A 10,297-nucleotide genomic window follows, 5' to 3' on the forward strand; every position below is an offset into this window, starting at 1 on the left:
GTGTGACATATTTTGAGACTACTTAGAATACTGTTTTGAATTGTGATTCTGTTCAAACTCTGGAGGTCAGGGCGGACAGAGGTCTGGGCTCTACTATAGTACCTGAGGACAATTAATAACTTTCTACCTACACAGACATATCTGCAAAGCTCAGCCCAGATACAGTATGTATTATGCTGAATGTCCGTCTCTATAGGCAGTCTGTCCGTCTTCCTGACGTCAGAACAACGCATGGCTTGTCCGCTCCGTAATTGGCCCGTACTGCTCCTCCCTCCTGCAAGGTAACTTGTGGAGAGTTTCGGGCGGAGTCGACGACAAACGGTTTATATTGGGGAGCATTCCTGCGGACCGAGCTGGGTGCCTCTGCGACGGCTCAGTGTTTGGCTACTACACGGAGGAGTCCGCTGAAGCACTAACGGAACACCTTTACCGGGACTAAATCAAAATGCCTTCAAATAAAGATGACGGCGGATGGAAGAAGCTTCTGTGGGATTCGGAGAAAGGAGAGGTGCTCGGACGCACAGGAGGCAGCTGGTGTAAGTATGGTCGTTAATTGCCCGGGTGTTCGTGGTAAAATGGTAATACGGTAAGCGCGCGCTCGTTGTATGAGCGCGCGCCGGTTGCCTCGTGTTTCATACCACCTGTTTGATTCGACTGCTGCATCCATGAGCAGCCGGCACGACTCATCATTGCGTCATTTCAATTAATATATCTCCCAAGTTTGACTTTATTCCCATGCCCCCAACCTGACCTCGGAAACGCACAGCCTCCCACGCGAGTTGGGTTTAGTTTGAGAAAAATGCTTCGTGACGGTAAAACAAAGGCATGGTATGTGTGGTTTTGTTAATTGTAGTAGTGGAATTCTAAGTTCTCACTGTGCATTCAGAGGAGCGCAGCCGCCGCTGCGGCGCGGCGCAGTGCGGTGCGGTGTGCGGTACAGGCGGCGGAAAGCGAGCCGATGATTGTACCTCCAGACACATTGGCTGTTTGTTGTTGGGGGAAACGTCAAGTTGTCTTTTAGCAGTTTAGGAATGGGTACTCAAAGGGTTAAAAATGCATCATAGTCCAAGGTGAGTCAAGGTGATATGGCCTGCTCGGGAAATGGAGAGAGGACTATCGATCCGTGTCAGGTTCCTGTGATCAGATGTCACTGTAATCTAACGAACAATACAACTGATTAACTTGTTCGACCTTTCTTCTCCTGTTTCTCTGGCAGCGGCAGTGCGCATGTCCTTGTGCCTCCTCTCAATGTCACACAGCTCCTCCAGTCTTATTTAGACTCGAACACCTGGGTAGAAATACTATTGCAGTGACAAAGTCTGCTGAGCTTAGATCAGTGCTGAGGACACCGACACACAGCCCGGCTGCTGCAGGAGCTCCAGCGGAGTGAGGCTGATGTGTGCAGCTCAGGGGCTCATATTTGTCCTTCTGAGGTCATCTAAAAATGCTGATGCATTTGGGAAGTGTGCCATGCGCAGTTCAGTGTTGAAGGTTGTGATGAAAGGACATCTGGGATGACAGGGAACACACAACGAATGAGTTAGAACCACAATAAATCAGTTTTTCCTCGTTTCTGCAGTTTTACTTGCCAGAATACAAGGAGCGGAATGTAAATCAACCTTATGCAGTGGCTCATCTCCAGTTGAGATAAGCTGTTAGATATCTAGGAATGTGAGGCGTACAATGGCCAGAGGACACAAACTTTGATCGTATGTCTTTGTGTCTAACAAGCTCAAATAATGTGTCATTTATTAATGGGTTCAGGCTGTTGTGACCTTTTGACATTGCTTCATGCAGCAAAAAGGACAGACAGGATGAATGTATAGCTTGCTAGCTGCAAGGCTGACGTCAGACGAGCTTTATATATAGCTTTGGGGTACAGGTAATGGATTTTTAATGCTTGGTTACCTTTAATTCTACAGTGCCTTCATGCTAGAAATTGATTACAGTGAGGACCCTACAGTGCCATGAATAATTACTAACTTGCACAGGCTTCACAGTTGAATTCCTGTAAATCTGTAAAGACAATGGCTGCCACTGTTGTATTTTATGTATGAATGCTGGCTTTGTAGTTCCTCACATCCTGTTATGATGTATGTGTGTCAGATGTCAGTAGAGCTGGAGTGGCGGTAAGAAACACTGTAGAAGAGGTTTGAGATGATAGGGATGACTTTTGAAAAATGTATTTATATTCAACAACATGATGTATTAAAATGTCATTGTGGCATTAGTACCGGTATCAAAGTGTTTGATCCATTGAAGTGCTGATGAATGAAATGTCACTGGAGTTTGTGACATTGAACATGACTGTTCTGGTTAACAGAAAGGACAGAGAGGGGAAACGCATCTCTACAAAGGAGTCGTTTATTAAGTACAAATGTAAAATGACTGGTTGAAAAGTATGAACCTGCTAAAAAGTCATATTTAATAGAGTAAGCGTCTGCAGCAGGTCTCACCTTGAAGATAGAACTGTCAGCTATGCACATCCGCACACTGCAGTTCTTTTATTCATTTGTCACTACAGCTCTGTCATTTTACATGAGGACAGTGAGTGAATAGCTTTTTTTGTTCTGCTACAAATTCTGGATTGGATTGAGGTCTGAACTGACTTATTGTTCTGCAGAAGCTTTGGCTCCATGCTTGGGTCAGTGCTGCAGGAGTACTTGAGTATTTCCTCCCAGGATTCATCCATGTATTTTTTTTTTCTGCATTCTTTTGTCCCCCTCCACCTCTCAGAGCACCATCCCCACAGCATGATGCTTTCACCAGCATGCATCCTGTTGGGGATGGTGTGTTTCCCCTGATTTTGTGACGTTTAGCATAAACCAATCATAGCTCTAGCTCAATGGCCAAAATGTAATTATTTATGGTCTAATAAGAACATAAAATGTTCTGCCACTTTGTCTCAGTCTCCTACTTGCTGAGATGTCATGAGGTTCTTCTTCTTACCAGTAGCTTTCTCCTGTTAGAACAGTAGTGGTCTCACCTCTCAGTCATGGAGTCGTGGAGCTCCTGCAGAGTGTCCACAGGCTTCTTGGTGACCTCTCTCACTAGTGCTCCACTCACTCAGACACTGAACTCACAAACTCAGCTGTCACACCTTAATTACACAAAGCTGATCTGCAACATTTAATGTGACTTCTAAAACAACTGACTGATGTCTAGACTATTTGTTATATTTGTTTCCATTCGACATTAACACATTTATTTGCTCAACAGTGTAAAAAATCCCAATGACATCTACTGTGATTCAGTGTTGTACAACAAAAAGAAACATGATAGTAAAAGTCTAACGTGCTGACTGTCTTTTTCTAGACGCTATGTGTCGGGAACAGTTTTATCAGTTACCTCGCTGTTGCCCAACAGTAATGTTGGTCTTGTAAAGTTGACCCGTTACAGTATGAATGCCTCAATCTTTGCTCTGCTGCAGAGCCGTTTTGACAGCTCTTAACACTGAAAACAAATGATTCACGCACTGTGCACTCTAGAGATTATATTGATAATGTTATCGCTTATCTGCTTTTTTAGTGCTATGCTATTATGATCACGCTGTTTTATTGTTTTAATGGTACCAAGCTAAGTGAGATCTTAAAGAACAAAAGAAGGCTTTCAACATAGGAGTTTTATTTGATGCAATTTATAACAGTGAGATTCAGTTCATAGCATTGAATATCAAATGGTTTATTTTGTGACTTTTGCATACTGATTTCAGTTCAGGCATATAGCCCAGCCTTGACCTTCCATCTCTGACTGTACAGCTGTAGTGACCCTTTCTTTTTTTTTTTTTTTTTTCTCCTCCGCAGTCAAAATTATAGTATTCTACATCATTTTCTATGGCTGCCTGGCTGGGATCTTCATCGGCACCATACAAGCCATGCTGCTCACCCTCAGCAACTACAAACCCACCTGGCAGGACAGAGTTGCACCCCCTGGTAAGAACTGACACCCACTTCCTGTCTGTTAGGATACCAGCATGCACACAGAACAGAAGAAAGACACTGGAGAGTGATAGTCAAATTATACAGATAAAGTAGTAAATGGGGTCATGATATTATGAAGATGATTAATAATAATAATAATAATAATAATAATAATAATAATAATAATAATAATAAACCTCTTGGTGTTTATTCTGTGGATCTTAGGCTGCCTTATCAGTAACCTTGTTGACATGAGTCACATAGTTTTGCATGACAGGCTCAGGATGGAGACGTGTTTAAAGCACTGTGGTGAAGTGACTGTATTATTATGTGTGATGGTGAGTTCTAAACAAGGCCTGTTCTGGGATGTCATATCTGTCTTTGGCAACAAATATACAAAATGACACACATGCAAAGTCAGATTATGGGATATGATCGACAACATAACATGAAGATGTGATGCTGACATGGTCATGTGTGTACATCCTGCTGCTGTTATTTCTCTTTTTTAGGTGAGTTAGTTTAGCAGGTGAGGATAAACTTCTGTTGGTTTCTGTCTGCCTGAGCTCTGCAGGACGTAACTGCTCCATCTGATCAGCAGTGATAAACAGACGAGTGATTTTAATTAACTTTCACTTTAGCGTGAAGATGATGTTTACATTTTTTTATCTTTTATCTCTATCTTTGACAAAGGAGACTTGATGCAAAGAGACACCTGCACAGACAGCAATCATGAACCAGGATACGGTGTTAACATGCCACAGTGTCACTGATTCTGATTCTCTGGAATGAGAACCCGGGAGATGTTGTTTGTTTGTTTGTTTGTTTGTTTGTTTGTTTGTTTGTTTGTTTGTTTGTTTGTTTTTCTTTAAGGACCAGAGTGTAGTATTTAGTGTCATCTAGCTGTGAAGTTGCAGATTGCAACCAACTGAATACCCTCCCCTCACCCTCCCCTTTCAAGTGTGTAGGAGAACCTACGGTGGCTGCTACCTTAACGTAAAAACGTGAAAGGTCCTCTCTAGAGCCAGTGTTTGGTTTGTCTGTTCTGGGCTACTGTAGAAACATGGCGGTGCAACATGGCGGGCTCCATGGAAGAGGACCCGCTCCCTATGTAGATATAAAGGTCTCATTTTAAGCTAACGAAAACACAAGTCTTATTTTCAGGCGATACACTAATGAAAACATTATTATGAATATTATATTCCATTTCTGCCAATAGATCCCTCTAAATCCTACACACTCTTTAAGTAAAAATGCCAAACCTTTGCTGGTTCTAGTGAGGATTTGCTGCTTTTCTCACATACAATACAGCACAAATACATGATCAGAAGATCAATATCTGTGGGTCTGTTGGTCAGACCAGACAAAACAAAAGATTTCAAGATGTCGTCTCAGACTTTGGGAAATTCTGACTAATTCTCACTATTTTCTGACATTTTATAGACAAAACAATACATTGATTAATCAAGAAATAATTTTAAAGATCAATTGATAATGAAATGAATCATTTGTTGCAGCCCAAGCACACACACAAATACATAAACATGGCTCTCCAAAAAATCTGCTTTATGAGTTGCTGGTACATGTGCTCAGCATGGCCTCAGATAACATGGCTGCATATTGTTTTGGAAATGCAACACTTGATATATCCACATATCGTGGTCCCAGTGCACTACCTGCACTGCCAGCAGCCCCCCCCCCCCCCCCACAAACACACCACAGCCTGCCTTCCGTAGTGGGGAAGGTCGGCTGGAGTTTACCAGGCCAAACTGAGCATGTGCAGTATACAGATCTGAACAGGAAGGAAGCCGGTAGCAGTCTGCGAGTGTGTCTCACAGTTCACCACAACACCAGTAAGGGTGAAATAAGAGGTGTATCTCAGCACTGTGTCATCTGAGGTCATCCACATTGAGTTGAGTCGAGGAAATCTAATGATGAGTGATCTGATCTCTAGTCAGCTGACTGGTGTTGACACAGTGTTTTAAACATTCAGCTAATAGATGAAGTTAAAGCAACACAGATCAGGAGTTGAAATGAGCTGTCTGATGTGTCTTTGGTTATAGGACCGGTCTGAAATTTAAGAACCACTCAGTTGTTGTTGTTTTTTTCCCAGAGTCACAAGAGCTCTATCAGTTTCATCTGTGTGTTCAGTTCAGAGATGCTGAAGGTCCAGACCATATTCAGCAGACCTTAGCACAAAGACTGGAAGCAGGAGGAAACATTATCTGTATCCTGGACATACAGACATGAAACTGATATTGAACTTCTTATCTGAATCTGCACACATTTGCAAAAATGTTCATTTCCCACATAGTCAGGAACATGGTGTCTCTGAATGTGTCGTAACTTTGAGACTCAAATGTCACATTTTCACTCTTTGAAAGCATGTGTGATTTTTCTGCTCTTATTCAAGAGTTCATTTATTCACTATTTTCTTTTTTTTAATTTCTTTGGCTGTGCAGTTTTCACATCACTGATGATGATGATGATGATCAAAGGCACTAAAATGTAAAACATGAGAGTTGACATGCGGTCAGTTAACAGAGCTGCTCAGCAGGCGTGTTGGACTGTAACTGGACAGAGACCATAAATAATGAAGCATCACTGTTGATAACAAGCGACTGACCTGTCGTCTCTGCAGGCCTTACACACACCCCACAACCTGACAAAGGTGAAGTGTCCTTCAGCCTCAACGACATGGAGACCTTCCTGCCTTACACCAAAGCCTTGAAGGATTTCCTAGCCAAGTATGACGATGAAATCCAGCGGGACCAGATGAAATTTGAGGACTGTGGAGGTAGGTTTCATTTCATTGGCTCTTCTTTCCCTGTCGAAAGTTCCAGAGTTGAACAGCTGCTTCCAAACGCAGACAGAGCTTCAACACTTCAATGAAGTTGTATGATGCTACAGAGTAAAACATGAAATTGGTTATTGCTGTAACATTGCAAACATCTTGAATCTAAACCTGATTATTAAAAAGAATAAGAACACTGGCCTACTTGGAATTTTGCATAAACACACATCAGTGGTAAGAGAAGCTTCCATGTGTGACAGGTGATCAGACGCTTTAAATGTTGAATCCCGACCTGCGTTAATGTGCACTTCCTCTCCAGATGAACCCGCTGAGTACAAGAACAGGGGTGACTTGGAGAGCGACGTGGGCATCAGGAAGGCCTGCCGTTTCTCCAGGGCCCTGCTGGGACCTTGCTCCGGCCTCACTGACCGCGAGTTTGGTTTCAAGGAGGGCAAGCCCTGCCTGATTGTAAAGCTCAACAGGATTGTCAACTTCTATCCAAGGGTAATTAATCATTATAGCATTTATCATGTGTTTTCCTCTTGGTTCGGTTTCTTTTCACACAAAGAATTCAAGCAAACCAGAACCATAAGAATGGCTACATGTTAGCTTACGTGTCCCTGCAAGGCCTTTAAAGGACCAGTGTGTAAGATTTAGTGGCATCTGGCAGTGAGGTTGCAGAATACCCCTCCCCCTCCCCGTCCAAGCATGTAGGAGAACCTAGGGTGGCCGCAAAACTCCCGAAAAATACTAAAGGCTCTCTAGTGACAGTGTTTAGTTTGTCTGTTCTGCCATGTAGAAACATGGCGGTGCAACATGGCGGCCTCCATGGAAGAGGACCCGCTCTCTATGAGATATAAAAGGCTCATTCTAAGGTAACAAAAACGCAACGATTCTTATTTTTATAGGATTATACACTAATTAAAACATATTTATGATTATTATATTCCATTTCTGCTAGATGCCACTAAATTCTACATGCTGCACCTTTTTTTTTAAGGATTTGTGTTTGAATACAAGGCCCAGTTCACCTCTTAACTTGTGTTCTTTGTTCAGCCTCCTACCTCTAATGAAAGTATCCCTGAAGAGGCTCATCCCAAGGTGCAGCCCAATGTGATCCCCATCTTCTGCACCAGCAAGGTACATGCACGTTTTTTTTTACTTTATTCTCCATATAACAAACATGCTCAGATCTAAAAATGAGTTTTGTACTTGATACATTCGTCTCTATTCATTTCTGCAGAAAGAGGAGGATGCTGGTAAGATTGGTGAGATTAAGTACTACGGCTTCGGCGGTGGCTTCCCCCTGCAGTATTACCCCTACTACGGCAAGCTGCTCCACCCTCAGTACCTGCAGCCGCTGGTGGCGCTGCAGTTCACCAACCTGACCCTGAACACTGAACTGCGCATCGAATGCAAAGTGTTCGGAGACAACATCAACTACAGCGAGAAGGACCGCTACCAGGGACGCTTTGACGTCAAGATCCAGGTTAACAGTTTATGACCGTCATCAGGACCGTAGCACTTTCCCTGACCGCCCCTCCTCCCTTCTACCCCCTTTTTGTCCTTAACGAATACCAATATAACGTAGGAGATAAGTGGGGGGGGTAGGCTTTAGCGGTTAAGTCAATCACAACTAGTCTTGAATGAATGAATAAATTAAACAAAAAACCCGATAAGGGACAGATGTGTAATCTGTCTGCTTTCATCACTAGCTTCTACACTTCTGTCTAGCGTTAGAATGTAATTTAGAGGAAAAGTAGCAATGGGCCTAATAAAAAAAAAAAGAAATATTTATTCTGCTGTAAATGAAGACTTTTCCACAAGCCATGGGACATTGTTCATTGATGACTGTAAAGTGTAATTCCATCTCTGACGCGTGCAAGCTCCGTTGTCCCCTCTGCATATCGCTGCCTCGTGTGGTTTCAGTATATATTTTTGGAGTGTGCAGTAGTCGCAAAACCCGGTCCTTCCAAACCATGCTGTTCCTCATTTTCTAATGTGAGCAAGCTTTAGCAGTTGTAGGCACGTGTGTGTTGGGCATAAACACACACACACTCACACACTCACACTTACTGATTTGAAATAGTTTGACATGGTTACACTCTGCTGATCTGTGTAATAAAAAGGCTGCACTCCAGGGAACTTCTTTCCTCTTTTTATTTGTCTTTTACATCTGATCACGGGAGACTTTTTACTTTTCCTCTTTCCTTTTTGTGCTTTGTTAAATCACTTAAATGTTTGAAGGGGTTTTATTACTTGGTTTCATGCCTTTTACTTTTGATTTTGCCTTGAATGTAGAGTTGTGTGTCCAGCCTGTTAGACACTTTGGCCTTGTGTAAGGGTGACGGTGCTAACTCGTTTTTAAAGATTTTTTTTTTTTTTTTTTTTTTTTTTCTGGATTCATCACAGCACTGTGGTGTAACTCTCTGAATGTTTTTACCATTAAACATGGTGGAAGAATTTTATATTTATGCAGTTGTACATTTTGTTTCTTTGCAGAATATTGTAATGTATAAATGCAATACCAAAGTGACGAGCTGAAGAGAGTCTTTATCAGAAGCAATGCAGTACTCGTTTTTAGGATTTCATCATGTTAAGTGCTAAAGTCAATGTCTCGCCTTGGCAACCTTTCAGTGGTTAACTTGATTTGTGTTTTGGCCATGAATGTAGTTAGGTGTAGAGTGAATAGGCAACAGACAGTTTAATTCCACATTGACTTGATGTTCATGCATTTCAAAAAAAGATAAGAGTTCTCAGAGAGCTCAGTGGCTTTAGATGACTAATGATGTTGGCAATATTCCATAGGATCTCATGTTGATGTAAATCACTCAACTTGAACTTAAACATCCGTCAACCTCCCATCAGCTCATCCACCTTTGTCATTTAATCAAAGAGAAACAAATAAAATCATAATGGACCTTTCTCTTGTGTGTTCTTTGTCTTTCATATTGTGAAATTTCACAATAATACACCTGAACTACAGTATGTGTTATGAAATGTGTTTATCCAGAATTCTGCAGGGTTCTTTAGGCTGTGTCTGAAATGACTCACTATTGTATAGTGCACTATAGCTACTGTCTGCTATTGTATTGAAGTGCCTCAGGTCTGAGTGTAAATATATGCTCTACAAAGTCAGTAGTGGAAGAAGTATTCAGATCCTTTACTTAAGTAAAAGTACCAATACAGCACTGTAGAAATATTCCATTACAAGTTAAAGTCCTGTATGAAAATCCTACATAATACTTATGTACTTTTACATAAGTATTATGAGCTTGATATAGTTAAAGTATTGCAGTAAAAGTAGTGGTTTGGTCCCTCTGACTGATATATTATTATATATGACATCATTAGATTATTAATAGTGAAGCATCAGTGTTAGAGCAGCATGTTACTGTTGTAGCTGCTGGAGGTGGAGCTAGTTTACACTACTTTATATACAGTTAGCTAGTTTAGTCCAGTGGTTCCCAACCTAGGGGTCGGGCCCCTCCAAAGGGTCAGCAGATAAATCTGGGGGGTGGTGAGATGATTAATGGGAGAGGAAAGAAGAAAAAACAAAGTTCTGATACACAAATCTGTTTTC

The 10,297-nt window shown here is 41.8% G+C and overlaps 1 protein-coding gene across 2 annotated transcripts; it reads left to right on the forward strand.

Annotated features, from left to right (window-relative positions):
* Positions 1-294: 294 nt before the first annotated feature.
* atp1b1b (ATPase Na+/K+ transporting subunit beta 1b) lies at positions 295-9,639 on the forward strand. Of its 2 annotated transcripts, none has more exons than XM_042405392.1 (6): positions 295-536; positions 3,804-3,932; positions 6,562-6,717; positions 7,034-7,218; positions 7,771-7,854; positions 7,958-9,639. In XM_042405392.1, the coding sequence occupies exons 1-6, from the start codon at positions 446-448 to the stop codon at positions 8,216-8,218; spliced, it is 906 nt and encodes a 301-aa protein (XP_042261326.1). In that variant the 5' UTR covers positions 295-445; the 3' UTR covers positions 8,219-9,639. The 2 variants fall into 2 exon arrangements, with proteins under 2 accessions (XP_042261326.1, XP_042261327.1); XM_042405393.1 differs by lacking the exon at positions 295-536 and adding an exon at positions 710-828.
* The last annotated feature ends 658 nt before the right edge of the window (positions 9,640-10,297 follow it).

Source organism: Thunnus maccoyii, chromosome 24 (assembly GCF_910596095.1).
Source record: "Thunnus maccoyii chromosome 24, fThuMac1.1, whole genome shotgun sequence".
NCBI lineage: Eukaryota > Metazoa > Chordata > Actinopteri > Scombriformes > Scombridae > Thunnus > Thunnus maccoyii.